At 38.0% G+C, this 24,203-nt stretch overlaps 1 protein-coding gene across 4 annotated transcripts in view; it reads left to right on the top strand.

Annotated features, from left to right (window-relative positions):
- The window catches only part of LOC149569670 (putative serine/threonine-protein kinase SIS8), a 311,948-nt gene that overhangs the window by 221,151 nt on the left and 66,594 nt on the right, over positions 1–24,203 (top strand). For 3 of the 4 annotated variants that reach the window (XR_016362787.1, XM_089822389.1, XM_089822390.1), the window contains exon 9: positions 22,503–22,776. Coding sequence is in view for 3 of the 4 variants with exons in the window: in XM_089822389.1 (XP_089678515.1) it covers positions 22,503–22,776 (274 nt within the window). In the remaining variant the exon portion in view is untranslated. The remainder of the gene's footprint in view (positions 1–22,502; positions 22,777–24,203) is intronic. The other variant, XM_089822391.1, reaches the window with a different exon arrangement.

The following is a 24,203-nucleotide window of genomic DNA, read 5'->3' as shown; positions in this document are numbered from 1 at the left end:
GAAGTGAGGTCGCTTTAACTCCTGTTGTGACTGGTAAACATCCTGTCAAATAATATTTAATCCATCCGGATGTGGAGATAGATTAAATTATGCCCATCTATTTAGCACTGAGAAGGGGACATGACAAACTTGTACATATTAGGTTAGTTTGCTTTGGTGTCTTGTTCCCATTTAGAGGTTTTGGTTTTCCCTAAGTGCTGATGCACAATTAGTGGTTAATGTGTCACATGTTAGTGTGTCACATTGACAGTCGCATATTCATTCATCCTAGAGTTAGTCCATGCCAAGGTTCCACATCACATATACAAGAGAATAGGTCATCCTACCATGTACTCTATTGACCTGCATACCTAATGTTTAACCTTTACACATGCATCCACTCTAGCATACTCAAATAGGCGGTTATCAATGTTTTGAGTTTTCAGTTCTCGGTTTCCCTAAATGTTTTGAACACATTTTAACATTTTAAGGTTGCTGGTCAAAGGTCAAAAGTCCAAAGCTGAAATCTGGAGTCAAAGCTGAAGTCATCACTATTTGGATCAACCATACAAATACATACAAGTCTAAAAGTCATCACATCTAATAGGCTCATTCCTATGTGTTTGACTGATCTAAATAGTGGAAAACAGAAATAAAGTACTCCTGTACTTGCTAACTGGATTAGATACCTGCATATCAACAGATCTGATGAATGTCTAATGTTAACCCCATTGAACCTGCTCATACATACCTACCTGATCCAATCAGCCAATACACAAATCATTCAACTCTATTTTCATGTCCTAAAAATGCGTGTTTTCAAGATTCTATTGCCCAATGGATGTTAGAGGCCACTGGTCAAATTTCTAGTAGGAAACAAATCAGCAAAGGTCGCCAAAACTGTTACTCAATTTTGGCATATGTTAAAATTCAGTTCCAAACAATGATCAAGTGAAAGTGAAGTACACATTTTCATTATTCTGTTTATGTTCGAACTGCCAAATCATTTTTCATTCAGAGCTAAAATATAGTAAATAAATGTTCTTTGTGTTGTATATCATGATATACAAATTGATATTTGCAAAGTTGAAATGAAATAAATACTGAAGGTAAATGGCTCTCACACAATTGGCTGTGAGAGTAGCCCCTAAATCTATTGGTATATTTTCTTACTCTATGTAAATGCATAACATGAAAAGGAAAAGCACAGAATAAAAGAGGGTCACAAGGAACCAACCATTGCCTATAATGACTGGCTATGTTGCGTTGCTCTGGTCTCAGTTGTTTGATGCTTTGGTCCATTGTGTGTCCAAGTGTTCAAATCGTGCATACACAAGAGAAGGTGTTAGATCCAGCAAATCTAAGCATTGGTGGAGCACCTCACCTCATGCATAAATATTCTATGCTATTATTATGCTATGCACTTACAGAACAGACACATCTACCAACAGAAAGAGAGGTAGTCACAATCATTTGAAATGTTTTATTACTAACATGTTTGCTTTCTGTGCATCATCCTATCTCTAATAGGTACACAGATATAACCGTTGGCTCCCACAAGGGTTATTAACCCTGACGTGTCTATAAGAGAGAGGATCACTTGAGAAGCTGATCAGAATGGTACAACAAAAGAGAAGTATTAAAGGGATGTATCTATTTATGAAACCTTTTACTTTCACAACAGACTATGCTACAGTAACAGAAAACATTAAAAGGACAAGTCATTTTTGGCTTGAAACTTTTTGTTTTAGAGATAACAGCAGAGGAAAAAGCATTCAGAAGTCACAGGAAGAACATACACAATTTGCAATTCAGTTACAGAAACAATGGTAATGAACACTACAGCTATAAATGAATAACAAAATAATGTTGATTGATGAGATGAGTACATTTTTCAGTTTCATACCTACAGGATAAGGAATAGCATTTCAAAAGCAAAAAGTGAGAAGCATGATATTATGTATAGAAATGAATTGCAAATTTAGTGATGTCGCTGTTACGAAATGCAAATGTGCTGGAAGAAGAGTTGAGAGTGAGCAGAGAGAAGCTTTCAAAGACATACAAGCAGCCTTCATAGTTTTATGAGCAGCACAGATATCCACAAGTAGAGTGTGCGGGATGTGATGAAGACTAAGGTGAAGTAATGTAAATCTCTCAGGAAAAGAACAAATTTTAAATGTTTAAGATGGTTATATCATAACAATGGTGTCAGACACTGAACAAACTGAAAGAATTTAATTTTGAAGTCATTACATTGTCAACAAACTTCATGAGTGGCTGAAACATGAATCACAGAAAATATGCTACAAGTAGGAAGGTAAGTGAACATAAATGAAGGAGCTAGAGTTTATAAAGAGGAAAATGTGCATATCTGTTAGCTAAAAATCCAATGTAATAGCTATATGAAGGGGGTTTCTATGCAAAATAGCTACAGATTTCTTAAATAGTGGTAGCTATATCATAGACACAGAATCAACGTGCACAAGAAAACTGGAGTTATAAAAGGAAGATGAAAACAATTGAAAAAACATGCAGGTGTGACTGTATCAACACACAAATGAGATCATATTTTCCTGTTGCAGAATGAAGAAAAGATCAAACCCAGAAGCAAGAGAATGAATAAAATCTGTATTGGTTGACAAACGTTGTCACTTTCAGTAAAATGATGGGGTTTTGACATAGAAGTAGCAAAGGTTTTGCTTGATGAATGAAACTGAAGACTTTCCACCAACAAGTACATGAATCTCTAGTGGTTGAGCAAATAAAAGCAGCATATAATCATCACCCAGAAGTAACCGCAGGAAAAGAACCTCACCAAATGCAAAGAGAATAATAAGGAAAGTATAAAAATATCATGTGTAAGAAAGAAGCATTTTGGGTTTTAACTTTTAAGTTTGGTATACTAGGAAGAAACTTCAGTGTTCAAACAAATCTCTAGAAAGTCCACATGACTACAGCCATGCTCTTAAAAGCCCAGTGAAAGAAACTAACAAAGGATCTATCCATTAGAGATTACTCAAGTAAAACCCTCAAAATCATATAAATGGATGGAATATTTTGTAGTGCAAAGCAAGTCTTATCTTCAGCAAATAATGGCAAGGGTTTTTGACCTAGGTGTTTCAAGGCAAAACAACTCCATGAAGACCCAATCATGGCATAAGGAAGCTGAATGATGTCAAAGATATCAGCAAGACAAGACACATTTGAATCAAAGCATTCAATCATAGAACATCAACCCCATACATGTTTTGCCAAGAAGATAAGACCAAATCACAGTTGTAGGGAAAGCTCTAGAATGGCGTTCGAAAGGCCGAAAAGAAAGCCCCATGATTAAACGACCATGACGGCCAAAATAGTAGCAAATCAAGTCATGTTGACCCAACAAACAATACTTAGTCACGGCAAAAAGAAGACTCCATATTTGGCGTTATACCAAGCATGGAAGAATGCAAGAAAATCTCCAAATTTCTCCATTGTTGGTGGAAGAGTCTTAGGGTTTGAAACCCTTCATTGTTTCCTTTTCTGTTTCCAAGATGATCAAATGAAGAAATGAACCAAATACTCATTATCTTGGCTTTTATTCTTTCCTTAATAAAATTGTATTATCATTTCGGGTCCGCCATATATTTGTGACAAAGGAGATGTTCTATTGAACATAATAATATATTACTTTGTTCATTCTAAGTTATATGTTATTGTGTTAAATAAAACTTTATCATTATTTTGTTGTGTGTCTTTATAATTTAATTATTATTTTATAATTGATATTCTATAAATCAGTTATTTAATAATAAATTTGGTGCAACCAAATAATAAGATTGAGGGAGATTTGAATTAATTTGAAAAAGGAGTCACGAGTCATTTGTTGACTAAGAGATAGGTGGCGTTCTAATTGCCTAAGTTTGAGGTTTTGACTTAGCTCTTAAGTTGTGAATTGGAGATGATTGATGACTTTTTAGGTGATGGCATAGTGTGATTGCCAAGTGTCCTAGTTGTCATTTCGAGATGTTCAGTCTTCAGGGATGGCTTTTGAGTGACTTTAGGAGTGATTTTTTGAGTATTTTGAGTTGTCATTGAGTTGTCATCGCAGGCATATATCAGAAGCAGAGTTTGGAGGACATTTGGCATGATTCCCAAGTTGCTAGAGTCCTTTTTGGAGCAGTTTCCTTTGATATCCGACCCATAGTCCCTATTTTTGAGGAGACTGTTGAGTTTTGAGGTTGATATATGCTTCTCTTTTTGATAGAGAGGGGTTTCAGTTTTGGAGAGCAGATTGATGCATTTGTGACAGATTGTTGTCCTTGGTATTTTTCCTCATTCTTTGGACTGTACAAGTGTTGACCTACTGTTCTTTTGACCTTCGAGCATAATACAGTTTCATGGACTCAACTTTGGTCATATATTTGGTTGTATTGATTTGGTGATTGATGCTATATAGTTGTGTTCTGTTCATAAACCTTTTGGTAATGTCTCATTTTTTGCATCTTCCATGTTTAACTATTGGTTATTCGTAGGTCGTGAGCTGTGTGCTCTTTGGTGATATATTTGAATATGATATACTTCCTTTGATAATATTCATCTTGCCTTCTCTTGAAATACTTATATCTAAAACGAATTCTCCAAGGTGTGTGGTGTTTATCTGTTAAGGTTTTCATTGTGTCATGATATAGGTCTGCATTTTTCGTATTTGGTCTGTCACCTTCATTTTTCTTCCCTTTTCCATCAAGTTTATAGTTTTCAGTAGCATAGGTGAAATCATCAAGTTAATATCATATAGAAGCCACCCTAGAACCCAGAGGTTCAATGAGGTCATAGGATACCCATAGCCTCTGATTGATCCCATGTTGGTCCAAAATTGCTAAAGTTTCAGGACCTTGGCATTCAGGTGCAAATTTTGGAGTTAACAGTAACATTATATTATCTAATCATTATTAAAATTCTATGTTACAATGGGAATATGATAGATAGAGTGTATTTGCACATGTAATTAGTGTTTCTTGCCAATGGTGGAATGGCTCCCCTTGAGACCTATATATATAATGATGTGATTGATTGAATATCATCTTTGGTAGGGTGTTTATATCTCTTCAATATACTACAAAGGGACATGATTATGGAGGGCTGCAACCCAATAAAAAACTACACCCCATGTGAAATAGCTAATTGGTATCAATGATTAGTAAATTATCCTTGGCATCTTCCTTTTTGGTGGCGATTATGGTAATTCTGTCATTAAGGTTCTTTTGATGGATCCAAACAGATTGTAGCCATCTCATAACCATATTGTTTAATATAACAAATTACCCTTATGTAAATACGATATATGGATTGCTTGTGCAATCTGCTGTTGGCGATCTTTTAAATATATTGTTCTTATCTCATAACTATTTTTGTATATTAGCTTTCAGGTCCCTTCAAAACTTGTTTGATCTTTAATCAAAAATTATTTTTGCATTTATGGCTTAGACAACTTAAATCTCAAATACATGAATTGATTTCTAGTCAGTTCGAGTAGAGCACTTTTGGATTTAAAACATAGTCAATCACTTGGTCTCTTAATGTACTGTTCATGTATCAAAGTGGAATTATCAATGGCAGCAGGCTTACCCCATCACTCTCATCAGCAATGTCAAATAATCTTTCAACTTGACATCACACAGTCCTTCTTATCTCTGTTTATCCTTCTTGTTGATACCTCATGAAGATGCTTGATGGAAAATCGTGACGTCTAACAGATTAGATGTTTTTGCTAATTTTAATGTCAATTCAACTTTGATTCACTTGATGTCATTCTTATTCATATTTTTTGCCAATCACTTCCATCATCCATAAAACACCCTTCATTGAGATAATACAAGGGCTAACTCTTTGCAATTACTTAGTACTATGTACAACTATTGTTTCTAATGTCAACTAACTTGAAGATGTCCTAGGTCTGCCACACGTGGACCAAACTATGTTTCTTATGGCTTGATTAATGGATAGGATGGGGAAATCACATGGCCTTTCTAGGTGATTTTTGGAGTCTGGCATCCATTATTGTTGGTGCCAATTTGCAGTTTTTGATGGCAGATTAGATTTCTTTGCTGAATTTTATGGCCATGTTTGAAATACATTTGTAAGTTATTCAATGAAGTAGGCTGTGAATACTTTTGAGAATATTGTAGTTTCAGTTTGAAAATCTGTAGAGTGGAAATATCACGTAGATTCACAGATATATAGAATAGTCCAATTGGGATACATATAAAGTAAAACCTAGAACATACCATTCATACCACAATACCTAGTAGGCAAGGAAATGATTTCTTTATTAATACCTAAAACCAACCTGAGTACATTGACAATATTCTAGATACTTATAGAAGGGTCGGTTTGTTTGGAAACCAACCGACGCATTTCCTCACCTCCTAACTACCCAGCTCGACTAGCTTTAACAAGTACTAAACATAATAGTTACTTTATTCTAGCTACATCTATCCCCCCAAAGAAAGAAGTCATCTTCCAGACGATTGCAGAACAGGAAACCAACAAAAACAAACTTTGACTTCAAGAGGAAGGATGAGTGGACATCCATGTGCTTGGAGCTCCCCTTAGCCATTGCAAGTCTCACTCAACTGTCTTTTGCTTTGTCCGGGTACCTTGCAATACCCGTAATGCGTCCATCTTCTAGATTTTTGTGGTGGCTACCTTGCTGTCCAATGCAGCGTTTTATTTGTTTCAGGCTTCCTGCTTGGCAACTTTCTCCATTGTCCACTGATTTTGAAGACTCTTCCTTTCCAGCTCCCAAGCTTTAGTTAGGTTTTTTTTTCCTTTCAAAGTTTCAAAAAGGTTCCCCGAAAGAAAACCTCCATAGCTGTTAATGCCTCTATGAGAGGCGATTGTTCCTGTCCCATGGAAAGATAGAGTTGTCAGTCCATGTAGTAGCCATGTCCTCTTCTAAATATTCACCCTATTCTAGTAGTCCCCAATCTGTGTGGCAGTCAGTCTGCATAAAGGCAGCTAACGCCTTTGCTGCCACTATGACAGTTTCCAGATTTTGAGCCCTGGCCTATTGCATGATCTTCCTAGTAGAATGCTCCATGGCATGAAGCTTAGTGAGGAACAATTTTCCCTTGGCTGCAAAAAAGCTGTGTTTGGTGGTTCCCCACTCTCACTTTGTATCTCTACCTGATCCTTAGCAATTGTCTCTAAGGGTGAAGATGTAGTGTCCCGTGCTATCAACGCAGTGTATAAAACATGATTAGTAAATTGTATGGTGATAATGGCTATGTAGGAACTCTGGAATGAAGTCTGTACGGGATGGGAGGCTACCAGGAAGTATGACGTATGTTGGAGGGTGTAGGCAATGTACAGATGAATCTGTACAGTGCAGATTGAGGACTGTATGACAGTAGATGCAGAGGTAGAGTACGGTGAAGTAGTGATTGGGAGTACGGTAGAAGAGACTGGGTGGCCGTACATTGTATAATCCAGAGGCCATATAGGGTAAGGAAGGGCCGTATGGTGGCTTAATGAGAGCCGTACATTGGTTGGGAAGGAGTACGGTGGAGGGAAAGAGGAGGATGTACGTTGAGTGCTAGATGTTCGTACAACAGGCCGTACTTGGTGTTGATGGACGACATGAAGAATGTATAGTGATGTGGATGGTGGGGGAAGGCCGTACGACCAAGGAAGAAGCAGTTCGGGAGAGAAAGGAAGTGGTACAGATAGATATTTGAGCCCATAGTGAGAACACTCTTATTCAAACACAAACACAAACACAAAGATGTTTTACGGAAGCCAGATGAGATAATAGAGACTCGAATACAGATAATTCCTTCAAGAAAATATATGTGCCAAAAGATGATGCACTGATTTGCCAGATCCGAGCGAAGTATTACAGGTGACAGAATAGGGTGAGGGTTGATTCCCATCGAAACCGAGATGGCCAAATAGGGAAGATCTTTCACTTCCGAAATGGTGAACAACAGAGAATCCCAACAGGAATTTGCAGTACAAAGAAAATAATCCCAATTGCATACCTAAAGACAACCTACACACCGTGCTTAAATACCTGTCAGGGACAACTTTTCGAGGGTGTACAAAGATTGCCGATGGTGACACAACTATGGAAACAACAAAAAATAAATAGAAATGGGTTCGAGATACATTAAATCAAATGACCCGTTACAATGGTTTTATAAAAATGATTCATTTTATAACAGGAACATTATAGAAGACACCATGCCTTCCTCATCGAGTAACTTGTCTGCCTCCTACAGGACGGTATTTGTCTTTGCCACATCCATACCAGCCATTGTTGTCATGCTTACCAGCCATTGTTGTCATGCTTCCCTGAGTATGAATTTTCCCTGTTTGTTTATCCTCTCCTACTGGTTGTATCGCAAGAGCAGCCAGATGGACTATTTCTTGGCCAAGAGGTGTTTTTAACCTCACTTTATGAGCACACTTTTTTTCGCACCTCAAATCTTTGACTTTAATACGAGAGTGTTGTTCCAGAAAGATAAGTGGCCCCATCTTCAAGACTGATACCCTAGAAACCCCCCATGTCGAAATTTGTTGCCTGCCACCTGTTCCTTCCTTGACTCCTGCTTGATTTGGATTGGAATTATCTACTGCCTCAATTCTGTCGAGATCACGAGGCGAGTTTTGGTAAAGCTCAGGAGGTTCTGATACTCCTGTTGGAAGTGGCTCCTCTATAGGTGGTAAAAACGTCATTGCTTATGGAGTCCACTGCAGATGACTCAGGTGGATCTCTGCCTCCTATGAATTGGATGAGGATGAATCCATGTCGCTGCCTTCTTGTGAACTTTCGTCATCCTTTTCCTCTTCTTCGATCATTGTTGTTTGTTTGGTTTTCTTTTTCTATGGTTCACCGTCATTGTGAGGGCCTACACCTATGGTATCCATATGGAGCCAGTATGTCATAGTCAGCTTGTAGGGCTCCACCCTATTAGCCGGTACTAGTGTTCCTCGGTGTTTAGTGCTCACTTGAGTGCATACCACTTCTAAGAATAAGGCTACGACATGATGAGGCATGTAAAAGGCTTTGCATTTCAGTTCCATGAATTCTTGGGGCCTGTCAGAAAGAAATTGAGCCTAGTTATACGTCAGTCCTTTATAAAGACTCTTCGCAATAGGAAACATCCAAAGGGTAATGTCAGACGTGCGGCTGCTTGCTGTGAGCTTACTTTTTACCAAATCTACAATACATCGCCATTCATCATTTACAATGAAAATCTTCTTGAGACCCCTACTGTAGACTTGTAAGATTTTTTTGACACATTAGTTTAAACCATTTCTTCTTGTCTTCTACTGTAATAGGGGTTTTTTCCAATTCTTGCCTTGTATGGGGGATTCGAAAAACCCTACTTATTTCTTTTGCTGAATAAGAAACTGTCACCTATTGTTGGAAATACTGTACTACAGATTTATGACATGATTTCTCATACGCTGTGATTGAATTCCGTAGTATAGTTTCAAACTCTTTTAAGTCAAAAATCTACATGAAAATGATTTTATCTACCTTTTCTGTAGATAATGCCTTCTTCAGAGGATGGTTGGCCTCTACTTTTTCCCACTAAATCCTGCACTTGCTTCTCATCACAGTTTCATATGTAATATTCTCAGCCGTGATTGTGATTTTCTATGCCACTTTCCCTTTGCTTTTTGTCATCTTCCTTACCTCCTTTGCTTGCAATGCCACAGATTTCTTCTTTTTGGAGTCGATAATGTTTCCTCTACTCGAATTTCCAATGCTTAGTTTCACCATTGTGTGTTGATGTGTCAGTTCCCAAATTTCTTTAACTGTTTGTATACGCCACCTATACCAACTATACCAACCGTTCTTATGATGTGATTGCTTGCAACAAAGCCTTTCTTGCATCTTAGAATTGATAGGTATGATTGACTCCTCACGTATGGATGTTATCTCTTCCTCTCGTTTGGATGTTATCAGCTGTTTCTACCATACAGATGTCAATGACTGCAAATGCCGTACGGATGTTAATGGCTGCCCATGCCGTACAAATGTTAATGACTGCAATTTCCATATGGATGTCAATGACTGCAAATGCCATACAAATGTCAATCACTGCCCATGCTGTATGGATACTTGCTGTTGATGGACGTTTGATTTCCATACAAAATTCTGTCATATGGGTGGCTGCACTCCCTCCGTACGGCTAACCCTATCGTACACCCTCCACCTATGCTTCCTTCTTGTGATACAAACGTCCGTATAGGTGTTCCTTTTTTTGCTCATACGGTTGGTGCTTTCTCCATTGTTATGGCAAGTATGTCTGTAACTCCTCTTTATATTGACTGGGTTTAAGTTTTCCTCCTTCAATACTCATACTTTTTGTTTTGTGTAATTGTTCTTTTTGTGTACCCGTAAAATGGGTGCTTGCTAATTTATTTTTGTGCTTATATGCTTTTAAATTAGACTTATTTGCTAAATCTCTGTTAGGTTTGTTATCCCAAGTAGATAACTTTATTGCTCCATTCTCCTTTATTTCTAATATTTTAAATGGTCCTAGCCATCAAACTTTGAATTTTCCTGGCTTTATCTCATTTTTTCCATTATATCTTAGTACCAGTTGTCCTTGTTTAAAATTCATTTTCCTCAAATGCTTATTATGCCAAAATTTTTGACTTTGTTGAGCCACCTCTATGCTCCATTGAGCAAATGTCCTCTTTTTGTCCAATTTGAGTAAAGTACATAGTGTTTCCTTGAGGTTCTCCTCATCACTCAATTTGTTTTGAATTGCCACCCATAAACTTGGTACTATATGTTCTATTGGCACGACCGCCTCCTATCCATACATAAGATAAAAGGGAGTGTGTCCAGTAATGGCCTTATATGTAGTCCTATACGTCCACACCATTGTCAAGATCCGTTCTTCCCAGTCTTGCCCTTCTACTCCACAAGTTTTATATAGGGTCACCACTATTACTTTGTTCGTGGCCTCTGCTTGGGCATTTTCTGTTTAGATAATAAGGACTCGAGAACAAATGAATTTTTTTATACTCACTTGTCATCCTTCTGATGTTGTGATTCCCAAAATGTACTCCTCAGTCACTTGTTAGTTGGAGTGGAATCCCGAATCTCGTGACTATTTGTTCATACTAAAATTTGGTTGTACTAAAAGCCATGTTGTATGGGAGAGCCTGTACTTCAGCCCATTTCGTTAATTACTCTGTTGCCACCACTATCTACTTACACCGATGACATTTGCTCACTGGTAAGGGTCCTGCAAAATCTTGTACCCACCACTAAAATAATTCTTGTGGTTTGGACAGAAATAATGGCATGAAGTCTCTTTGAGTGGTCTTCCTGCTCTTCGACAATCTTGTGCAAAATGTCCCCATTCATTACATCTCCTACATTGAATTATCAGCCTCCCCTTGGAATCATATTGGAGTGGCCGCCATGGTGTGTTGTTATTGCTATTATTGTTATTTCCTCGTTATTTCTATATCCCCTTGGTGAGGCTTTTGTATTTGTGTTCTTCGACGGAGTGGAGGGAGGTGTGGATTGCCCCCCTTGGGTCAAGAATACTTGAGTGCTCCTTGTTTTCAAATTATAGGAGCAATCTTTAATTGTGTGCCCCAGTATGTGACAAATCTCACAAAATGTTTTCTTCAGGCATGCTCCTTTAGTATGGCCTTTTTTTTCACACTCAGTACACCAAAGTTCTCTCCCTTCTTTCTTTTCTTCTTTACTCCCTACCACTTCCTTCACCAAGTGCCTTAGTTCTTTTCTCAGGGCTTGAATGGTTTTGGATTCTTCTTTGCTCTTCCCCAAGCTTTCGCTTGAGCTTCCGTGCCTTCTTGCCGTGGAAGTTTTACTCTCACTTTCTATGTCCATGGCACGGGTACATGCATCTCCAAAGGTCGATGGTGGGACTATCTTCATCCTTTTCCTAAGAGATGGTGTTAATCCTTCGATAAACCATCGTTTCTTTAGTCCATCTGTCGGCTTGTTATCTAGTTTCCCTATCAACTCTTTCATTCTTCTGCTGTAGGCTTTGACGGATTCACTCTTCCCTTGTGTTATAAATCTTCGTTACTATTTCATCATCATCTCTCAGGAATCTAAATTCTTCCTCGAAGGCTATGCAGATATTATTCCATGTGTTTTTCTTTGTTGCCTCCAAATCTGTATACCAATCAATGGCAATACCCCTTAATGTGGCTGGAAAGGCTTTTAGCCATTCCGCTGTGTCATTTTGTCCAGTCGCTTGCCATATAGTTATACATGTTTTACAGTTGCGAGCAGAGTCCTCCGAGTTGGCCCCTGTGAACCTTGGTAACTTTTATTTGTCTATTGCCATTATGTGAACACCTCCCAATGGAACACCTCCCAATGGGACACTTCCTCCTGATGGAAGACCCGATTGGAAGTTTGTTCTCGAGGAGGAACTAATGAAAGTATCCCCTTTTTCTTGACTTTGCTCTTGTCAGAGGTCTTCCCCTGCCGGTGTCTCTAGATTTTTGTATCCCAACTTCCTTGCTAGTGTCTCTAGAATGACCAAATTTGCTATACCTTCAATTGTATGCTCGATCAACCCTTCTTGGATTGTCGTGGAATCCCCTTGTCCTCCTTTCTAGTTATGATGTCTCTTTTCCTATTGCTGGAGACGTAGTATCCTCAAAGCGACTTCTTCCTTAGTTTCTTCTCCCTGTACCTGCTTGGGATATATGTTTGGAATCAGGGACATGAATTGTCTTATTGTTTGTTTCCCTTTTTGGAATCTCCACGTTGTTCGCGCTCCCTCGTCCTCCTTTCTGTAAATTGTTGTAGTACTTGTTGTCTCCCCCGTTCCCTTTGTGTCTTAGCTCTTTCCTCTTCCACTCATAACAAATTTTGTGCTAACAGGTGAGGGATCTGTCCCAGTAGATTGTACACTATTGGTGGCAGTAAAAGTTCATTGCGTACTGTACTTTCAAGGACTGTTCTCTCATGGACTTCCCTTTGTATGTATTGATCGACCGCAACTTCCCAGGCCATTACCAGATGACGTGTCAACTGATCTTCCCTAGTTATTTCCTCCTTTTCCCCATCACTATTTGTTACTTGGATGAGCAGTACAAAGGGCCTTCCCATTACTCCATGCTGCCGACCTCTAGGTTCAGACTTGGGCAATGACGTCAAAAATGTAGAGTGGAAATATCACGCAAATTCAGATACACAGAATAGTCCAATTGAGATACGTATAAAGTAAAACCTAGAACATACCATTAATACCACAATACCTAGTAGGTGAGGAAATGATTTCTTTATTAATACCAAAAACCAACCTGAGTATATTGACAATATTCGAGATACTTATAGAAGAGTCGGTTGGTTGGAAACCAACCGATGCATTTCCTCACCTCCTAACTACCCAGCCCGACTAGCTTTAACCAGTACTAAACATAATAGTTACCTTATTCCAGCTACAAAATGAAATCTAGATTATTATAGCATTGTGGTTTTCTGAATATTCTCAAGTTTTAGATCAGTTCTACTACACTTAACATTTTGTTTCACACTAAACTGTACAAATTTAAATGCTAATAAGTGTGGAAAGGATATTTGATAATAAAGAAACATATATTTTAATATAGGAAGCAAATATCTATTAGCAAGCAAAAATCGAATATTTATTTTTCTTTGGCTTCCCAAGGAAAATCTTAATCTTGTACCAAGCTAATTGAAAGATATCTGTTTTGCACTTATGGAGCTATCCAAGTGATCATTTTTTTTTTAAGTACTACATTTTAGCCCATTGCTACCTTGTACTCCCCCTTTTCCTCCTATGTCACATTAGGTTACAAAGAATGGAGGTCAATAAATTGAGGAAAAAAGCTAGTGATTGATCTTGATAAAATATTCTATATGCACATCTTCATGCTCTATGACTTGGTCCCTCTCATGATGATCAATGATGCTGTTTTCAATTCTGTATCCCATGTCTTGTGATAGTCATACAATATTGCTATCTTTATTTCTTTGTCTCCAAATTAAATATTAATTATATGGTTACTTGCCATTGCACTTGGATTGTATGGTTAGGTGTTCTTTTCTCACATGGCTATTGATACTTGAATTTGGTATATATAGTTCAGGGTCTATTTTCTTTATGCATATGGCTTCTAGCTAAGATATCAGGTTCTGTTTTGCTCCAAATTCTGATTTTGGTGCAGCCAAGGTTTTGGTATGGTCTGGATATAATAACCCTCTATTGGCTATGGCTTAAATTGACATCAATTTTCTTTCACAACGCAATGGTTGAGCATTCAGTCAAATACTTTGCAAGCAAACTCTGCCTCAGGAGGATGGCAACCACTAAGAAAATGTATAGGCGTGTCCAACTTCAAATGTAGATATGATAAAATCAACACAGCTGTAGAGTTATCTCAATATTGAGAATCTCCCAAGATGAATAGACTTCTCAGAAACAATAAGACCAATAGATAAGATAATAATATTAATGTCCACGAAAAACCAACAAGGTTTATGGGATTGAGCATACAAACAAAAGAGCCAGCCAAATTAGAAGCACCAAATGGTGACTAAGAGGAAACAAAAGCAAGAGACAAAACAAGAAAGAAGAAGGTAAGGACTAAGGGTCCTTCCTTGTCACAAAGAAATCAGTAATAGAGGGGTAAACCCATGAATGATCCCTAGTCTTAGAATGTCGTGAAGAGCCGCTGTAGAATTGTCGCTCTTTGGTGAGATTGGTGCAGTATCTAACTGATATGGAATGAGAGGTAGTAGAAGGCCTTTTTAAACTCCGTGAAGGAGACAAGGGATAGAAAAAGGTAGTAATGAGCTGATTAGTAGTACACCCCTAAGGTATAACACACTGCAAAGTAATCTCTCGAAGGTGGGTGGCCTCTTGAAGATAAAGTGCCAAACATTGCTGATTAATATAGTTGAAGAACATCGAAAGAGAAGAACAGCCTCTGAAAAAGCAGTAATATCTTCCTATCATCTCATAGTAAAGAGGATATCGAAATATGAAGTGGATCTCAGTCTCAACCTTTGCCAAAGTACACAACTGACATATTCGATGAGCTCGATCCATATGGTGATCGGTCCGAGCTCTGAGGTGGTGAGAACCAACTCTAAAAGAGCCTAAAGAAAACCGTAAGTCATGATTCCAGCGTCGATAGAGATAAGTGGGGCGAACAATAATACAATCCTGAATCTCAAGAGAATGGTCAGCATAGAAAGCCATCTTAGGTTGCAGACCTCCCGGGGGATTATTCTAGGTAGTGGTAATGTACTATTTGTAAATATCCTGTTTGACATGATTGTTCAACTCCTGAAGTGAGGGGAGAAGATGGGCAGGACCATCAAGTGAAAACTGGTAAGGAGGAAGACGATCAATATCAATACCAATCTACCCCAACAAAGAGGTGGCCTGGGCGTACCAACAACAAGACCTAGTAGAGATTTTAGGTCTCAGTATCTCAACAAAAGAACAGTATGCCGGATGATATAATCTATGCCGGTCAACATCCAACCCCATAAAACCAAGAAGTCGATAAAGAAACCAATTCAAGTCAAAAATGGCAGCTGGTTTGACAGGATGAGCTCCAAACTCAGCCAACACAGTGCTGTGAGGGGTGAGTCTGTGACATCTTATGATACATTGTAACATCAACATCTGAACCCTCCCAATAGAAATCCAATCAGAAGCAATAAGAGATGGCCCCCAAACCACTGAACCATAGAGAACTATTAGACAAACGAAGAAGTCCAAAAGGGACAACTTGGATGAAATATCTTGGAAGTGATGCCTAAAGCACTCTCTTTCCAGCAAAACCAGGGAAGCCATGCCCTTATTAACTACGGACTGAATAGCTGGTCTCAAGCTAAAGCCCGGCCCCAAGAACTTCACTCCGAGATACATGTAAGAGGGGGTAATCTCAACTTCTTTACCTTGAAAGAAGAAGTGAAGATGAGAGGTCTTTAAACAGTTAATGACCATAACTTGAGTCTTAGACAAATTGACCACAAGCTGCCACTGATCACAAAAAGAAGCCGAACCATCAAGGAGTCTCTGTAAGCTGTCAGGAGAAGAGGCCAAGAGAACTACATCATCAACAAAAAGGAGAATAGAGATCAAAACTTGATGCAAATAGCACCCATCTCCCGGTTGAGATGAGTTCACAAGGAAATTCTCTCTCATCAATATACAAACCAAACAAAGTAGGAGAAAGAGGACATCCTTGCTTCACTCCAATAGTGCTCTGAATCGAAATAGAAAAACCCTCTGGAATTCTGAGCCTACTAGTTACCCTCTTGTAAAGCATCATAATAGTAGTCTGCAACATGTTTGAGATCCCAATGTCTTGAAGTCTCTGAAATAAGGCCAACCTAGGAACAAAATCAAAAGCCTTAGGGAAGTCCACAAAGCAACAATAGACCTTCTGAGAGTGGTGCCTAGCCTCCTCAATGATCGCTTGCAATGTGAAAACATGGGGCACAGTGTAATAGTTTGCCCAAAAACCAGCATTCCCTTTAGCCCTGCAACCTCTTCTATCAAGCTCACTAGATAACATGGTGTTCAAAGCAGTGTCATAAAGTTTGGCAAAAGTATGTTTGATCATAATAGTTCGATAGTTACTTGGATCAAAAGTAGGTCCAGACTTGTGAATAGGGTAAACCACATGTCTAGACCAGGACTTCGGAAACCAAGTGCAAACCACTCTATTAAAGAGTTTAGGAAGGTAAGATCCAAGAACCAAAGCACCAAATTTGAAAAGTTTTGCCTAGAAACCCTCTTCATCCGCTACTTTGCTGCATTTCTAAGATCTAATGGCCTCAATAATACTGGAGTAGGTGAACAAATGGCAGTAAGGAGGTGGAGTGGAGTGAAGAGGTGTCTGCCCAGGAATGTCATAAAGTGTAATGATATGGGAGGTTAGAGAATGGTAGTCGAGAATGGAGGACGGGGAGGAGCGCCGAGGGAAAAGGGTATGCCAAAAGATCTGGGGATTCTCAATAAGCATGGAGCAAAGGGTTCTGCACTGAAAAGAGGCAAAAGAGTGCTTCTTGTGACGAAGATAACAGAGGTATAAAAGGCGCAGATGACTAAAGGCTGGGGATTGAGTCTCAAAAGCAACACGAACAAAGTGATGGAAAGCTTTACAATCAGTATCAAATCATTTATTCATAGGACAAGTATTACAACTCTTAGCTCTAAGAGAGAGAGGGGAATGATGAGGAATAGAATGAAGAGCAAATCCTAGATGGTAGAGGCAAGTGAATCAAACATGTCAGAGGCAACAAGCGACTCAGTAAAACTAGCAGGTTTCAGAAGTCTCCTAAGGTGGTACGTAAAAAGCTCACCATCACTTTCAAGGTAATGAAAGTGAATAGGAAAGGAGACGGTATTGGCTTGGCAATGAGAAGACTGAAAGGAATGCGACGGGTGGGGTGAAACACAACTAGAAATGCTAAGAAGAACATGATCAGCCAATGAGAGATGCGAAATGGTGAAACTGTGAATGAAAGAAATGAAGGAATTAGAGGAAATGACATAGTCAACAACACTCGCACCACCACATTGCATTCAACAGGTAAAGAGGTCTGATCTAGTAAGGAAGGATAAATTGTTCAGAATCAACAACCCAGAAGACTCATAGAGCTGGAGAAGGTGACGGCCATAGCCTGAGAGCGGTCCAAGAGCATCCTCTGAGGTGCGCTGAAGTCCCATACTAGTCGGGTCTAACTCAGAATTGTAGTTTGAATTAGAACCACGATTATGTATAGGAGTCTGAAGATACTTGGTTCGAGAGTTGAAGTCTCCAAAAATAATAATATCGCCCAATGCCTCAAACTGTGAAATGCTCTCTTGAAGGTCATAGAAAGGATCCCCATTCTCCAGGTCATGAATGGCATAAGGAGAGGAGATCGGAGGAAAATAACAAACAACAATAAAAAAATCTCTCGGTAGGTATTTTTGCCGACCAATCCTGACCCACGTAAATTTGGCAAAGGTGTCAGAGTGAACAACTAAAGTGAAACTGAAAATATCATCTTGAACCAAGCAAGCAACACCTCCAGACCCATGGACCCCACCAGAAGTCCAGACCTCATCTTTGCAAATTGACAGCCACTGATAACCAAGATAACCTAGAAGAGGGCGCATGGGGCTCTCGTGAGTCTCAGTAATGACCAAAATATCTGAGGACCCTACCGCATCTTGAAAAAGACCCGATAATGACCATAAAGAGCTATTACCGTTCCAGCAGTTGACAAGAAGAGAAGGGGACTTCCTCTTGTCACACTGCTGTCGGGACCGTCATGCCGGTTTGGAGGTTGTCCTCTCTACCCAATCTGTAGGAGGAGAATCACGATCCATTGCTCGAAGATTCCTAATAACATCCCATTTCCCAACACGCCTAGCCTCTGCCACAACTCCGTGAGCATGTTTGAGTTTTGTAACCTGTGCCTTAGTAAGATCTTCATCTAGATAAATTTTTGAGGGAATAGAAAACAACTTTCTCTTTTCTCTAATGGCATGAAATCTATCTAAAAAAGAGAAGAATCTGAGGAAAAGGGTGGCCCTCGTACCAAACCAGCATCTATCCAAGGTAATATCCGAGATACCAAGTTTATTAGATAGAAAGGAATGGCCAATGGCTGCAGGATTGAACGTGGGTGTAAGACCACGAACACGCAAGTTGAGCTCAATTGCACGTCGTACACGCTCAACATCAATCTTACCTTGAACGATCTTGTCTATATTCAGCCGGGGTGTAGAAGTATGAAGCAAACAATTTGCTATACCTCAGTAGCTAAATTGCAAAATGATTACAAATGCAATTCTTAGGAACAAACCCTTATACCTCAAGAAGGGATTGAAACTCACCAAATTAGAAGACTCAAAATGTCACCAAGACAATAAAAGCAAAAAAGATAATCGGATAATTAGATGCGTTTCTTCATCAAATGGGCTCATATTTATGAATTCTATTGACACAAAGTTTCCCAAATGCAACTTCACTCAAGAAGCTTCACCAACACAATATCAACTTATAACATTAGGAATAAAGTGCTGTTATAATAATTAAACTTCTAATGAATAATTAATAAATATGAATCCGTGCAATAAATAGCCCCATCCAATGTAGGTGACAAACAACTAGCATCGCCACCATCTGCACTGCCAAATATGGCGATTGCATGAATTGGACTTACTAAAATAGTAAGTCCACAATTGAGATCCCCAAATCATACTGTCAGCTCACAAGGGTTGCTATAATGACCCGACTACATCAACCATAGGAGCATATGAAAGATACAAGTTTTGTTGTCAATATCGTCATGGAATCCATTGAGATGGTGGGGCCTACAAATGTTATCCAAGTCATAATGGCCAATGCTAAAAATTGTAGGCTTGTAGGGTCTATCGTGGAGGCCACATATAATGACATTCTTTAGAGACCATGTGTAGTCCACTCATGCAAAATATTGACACACATTGAATTGGTCAAACAAGCTTAGGCATAGGCTGAAGAGATTCAAATGTTCATGACTAATCTCATGTCACAAGCCATATTGACTCCCTTCTCCAGCTTGGAGTTGTTCAAGGTATTTTAATTTTTTTAATAATGTATTTATTTGATAGCACATGGATTTTTATGCCATGCTAGGTTGTCGAAACACAATCTCTGTCTCACACAATCATCTTAAGATTATTTGTGAAAGTGTGAGAGGCCTTGAGTGCTATGGCAATCAATGTGTTGTGGAGTGTATGGAGCCAGTCAAACAGTAAAAGCATGGATCATTGATGATGAGTGTAGGGATCGTGCAAAATTTATTTTGTGTTGCAATGAGCCCATCATGAGCAAGATTAGGTATGCTGATATTGATTGCCCTTGTTTGGATGAAATTTATGATGGCATGGACACCATGGTGGAGAATATAAGAACAATAATAGATTTCAAAGAGCATGACACAACAGATGCAATTTTCAAAGTTGTGAACAAATAATTGTTGATTGTTCGAACCAGACAGTTGCCCTCTTACATCTCTAGCATTTTCTTTGTTGCCAAGGATTTATAGCCAAGAGATGCTTTGCCAACGAGGGCAGTGCCATATAAAGATGTAGAGTTTTCTATTGGCTACAAGGTTGCATTCAAAAAGATGTATATTGGTAATGGAACTCAAAATATTGATTTGACCAAGTTTTTGAAGTTTATATCCTCAAAATATTAGGGTGCTATTGCTCTATATGCCAAATATAGGATTAATGCTGATGAGTGGTGGTATGTACATGGTCAAGTCTGCATTTTCATGCAGCCTCTTGCAATTAAAATTCTCTCCCAAGTATGCATTTTATTTTTTATTTGTTTTATTGTTTTTCATCTGATTCTCATATTAAGAAAACCAAATTTAATATATGGTTTAAGTTTTGGTTCTTGATGTATAAAATTAATTAGAAAAATGTTTAATGCAAACTCAGTGATTTGCAAGTTCTTCAGCCAAGTGGGATTGGACTATACAACCCATCCACTTGGTTAAGCACAATAGTTTGGGTGGAAAAATAGCAGAGCATTTGGTTTACATACAATCCAACATTTGTCTATGTCACATCCGAAAGAAAAATAGAATGAGTGTGTGACAAGGAATTGGGATCTAGCCCCTAATTGTGCTAAATTAGATGCGAGAGTTGCACAACTTGCCCAAGTCTCTGTAGATGAACATGAGACAGCTCTTACACATGACACAGATGTAGCTAGCAGGAGTGGCTATCTCATGGATTGTGGTTCAATTGAAGTTGAACCAAATGTATCTCTCTCTCTCTCTCTCTCTCTCTCTCTCTCTCTCCACACACACACACTCATATATAACCATACCTGTACCCAATGAAAAACATTTTTCTGTACCTGCATACCATATCCAAATTCTGAATCGGCAACTTAGGCTTCTAGTTAAGTTTTTATTTTAATCTCATTTTAGAGTTTTGTGCTTCTATCTTTTAGTATCCCAAGCATGTTTTGTATTGCAAATAGGAGGGATCAGTTATATATTGTCAGTGAAATTATCTCTTCAGTTATGCACTCTAGTCAATCTTAAAATAGACGAGTCATCTGAAATTTTGAAATATAAACAGCTAAATTTTTAAATCAATCATGTTAGAATGGGGTAAGTTGCAAAAATAAAAAGTTTGTATGATATTTAGATCTTCTGGGTATATTGTGGTCGTATTGGCCTTTCTGGGTCATTTGGACACTTGCCACCACATATCAGATCCTTTATATAATGGTTTTGTGAATTTCTTAGGGCAATCAGAATCTAAGAATTGGCTGAGGAACTCACCATATTTCAAGGACAAATATTTACTTGTATTGGTGGGTTTTATTTGAATTGTATAGAGAGCTGATGTAAAGGTCAACAATTGCTTTGTTCAAAATGTGGAGCTGGTAATCGAATGTTTGCAAGCATATTTGTTAAACCGATGAAATGTGTACAATGTAGATTACTTTTTGTTTGTCAATGCCACTGTCCATAATTGATAGGTTGAAAAAAAAGAATTTGGAGAATTCAGAGACTTTGGTAGACCTTTAACCGTGACATAGAAATGACAACTTCTATTTCTAGCTATATTCATTTAATCCATTTTATTTTAGATCACACTGGTAGCACTTGAGTTTTAAATATTTACATATATTAATTCCAATTGAACTGACTATATCCTTTAAAGTTAGGAGTAAAGAGATATACATGTTGCTGGATAATAGGAGCTGATAACCTGTCTTACAAAATAAAATTGAAATATAAATGGGCAGCCCTTCAAACATGGGTAAGATAAAATAAGGGAACTTGAAGAAAGTGAAATAAATATTTTCTGTAACTGTTCAAAACGAACAAACATTTTAGTAGGACTGATATATTTAGAACTAAAAGGATTACATGTGCGAATTAGTCTAGAAAACCTACATGTGATGTCTCATACACATGGACATATGATAACAAAGATGCAGATTCTTGCAGATAAGATAGAGAATCTTAAAAGAGAACACATTCAGAAGCAAATAGAGCTGAAAAAATGACGAAATCTGTTAGAGAATGAAGCAAACTTGCACATAGGGAAGGTTCCCAAGAGAAGATTATATCTAGACTGCAGGTAGGAAATGATATTGTATATACAATGTAGACTTGGATATTTGAAAGATGGAAATTTCTTGTGAAGATTGGTGTGTGCATCCAGAAATGTATATTGAGCGACAAGTTTAAATCATTGCAGAGGAATTTGCTCAATATTTTTGTGCTTATTGATTGCAAGTAAGAAATAAAATGATGCTTGTGGTTATCTTCTGATGTAATTTTTATTCTAGAGCCCCCCATAAGTAATTGAATGAGAAAATGACTTCTTTTGGAACCCTATCAAACCATAATATGATTAGAAAATGAATTTATTGAATGGATTTTTCATGTTTGAAGTCAGATAATCTCGATATTTGCTCTGGCTAGTAAAAGTGATTTTCTTATGGAGCTACCATCATTATGTCTCCAGGTAGCAATTTCTGGCTCTGCCAGCCAAATAAGTGTGTCTAGTCAAAGAAAGGTTGAGTTTGGTTCCCTTAAGAATATTGGCAATTCTTCTCAGGAGGTTCCACAGTTACGCTCATGCCGAATAGAGTATAAAAGAAGTGAATCAGCAAGATTGAGTTCGGTACCATCAGAAGCAGTTCAATTGATTAAAAAACTTGAGTGCAAATCATTGCTACCATTTTCAGAATGGAATATCGATTCTTCTGAGTTAAAAACTGGAGCTCCTGTTGGCATTGGTATGTATCCTATAGATTCTCTGTTAGACATATATGTTAGGATTCACTTTCTGTTTGATGTCATTATTTAAATTATTTCTCGATGTTTGAGTGCACTGAATTGTTTTATCTGTTAATTTTCTCTTTAGATGTTGATGAATTGTTTTTAAGCTCCACTAGGGCTCTGTCTTTCATTTGGTTGGCTTCAAGGATGGCTCAGCATGAGAATGCTGCAATATAATTTAATTACGGGCTTGGTAGAACAGAGGTGAATACAATTTGTGTGAGAGATTGACAAGAATACATAAGAACATACACAATTGAAGTACACATATCATAGGGAAACCTTTCATCTGTACTTTTGATTCATTTGTATAACTATAAACATATATGACCAATTCGGGTTACTCCCGAGTCTCACAAATAGCGGTGATGATGAAAATATAAAAGTTTAAAGTTGTACATAATGGAGAGGAGAGACAAGTATTGGATGCTAGTTGTAGATATAAGTGGTATAATATCCTCAATCAAATACTTCCCCTTTTTTTCTCAAAAACAAAATACAGAAAATTAACAATAAATTTGCATGCAGAGGTTTCCCATTACTTCGGCAAATACCAATATACAACTGAAAATATTTGTGTTCTGAAAATAATGTTGCTTTACAATCCCACAACAAGCAATGCTATAACCAATCTTAAACACAAAAATACAATCAGATTGGTAATAAAAAAAGAAGTGTTTAAATACAAGTGAGAGACCCGTGTGACCGTCCACTGCTTCTGAGCTCAAGGGTTTCCGTCCTTAAACTGGCTGAAAGCTGAAAGCTTTCCAAATAACTCTCCAAGAGAGAAAATGAAATCCGAATCACAAAATCAAGTATTTTGAAAATGAGCTCCCTTTTCCCCTTTTAAGCACAAGGAGGCCATTGTATGCCTAGATGGCATGTTTCAGATTAACCATTAGCTGCATAACGTGAGAGGCTAATGTTTCTACTTTTGTTTGTGTCCTTGCTGGTTCTCCCCTCCATTTCAGGTTCTAGTTCCATGATCATTCGCACCATTTAGTTTGTCACCTATAATTCCTTTTCTTGATTGAGCATCCTCAGTATTCATTAAAAAAGTTAGAAGCTGTATTTGCCTGTTTTGTTTGCAATTCATCTAGTGTGATACACGATTTTGCATTCTGCTTCAGATATTCATGAAGGAGACGGAGATTATCAAGTCCCTTGTTCAACACCTGACAACTCCTATGGAGACTGTGATATATAGTTTTGTAAATGAATTCCTTGCATATGCTCAGGAATAATATTTGGGCAAATACTTTGATTGAAAGCTACAATATATTTCTCCACTCATATATTTGAATGAAAGTTATAGTCACAACATATATTTTTCTGCCAAATATTTCAAAAGTTCTTAGCAAATACTTCTGATTTTAATATTTAT

This window comes from Cupressus sempervirens, chromosome 3 (genome assembly GCF_028749045.1).
Source record: "Cupressus sempervirens isolate cs-2001-9-10 chromosome 3, ASM2874904v1, whole genome shotgun sequence".
NCBI classification, from domain to species: Eukaryota; Viridiplantae; Streptophyta; class Pinopsida; order Cupressales; family Cupressaceae; genus Cupressus; species Cupressus sempervirens.
Note: the sequence above shows the minus strand (reverse complement) of the source record. Positions and strands in the feature narration are given on the sequence as shown.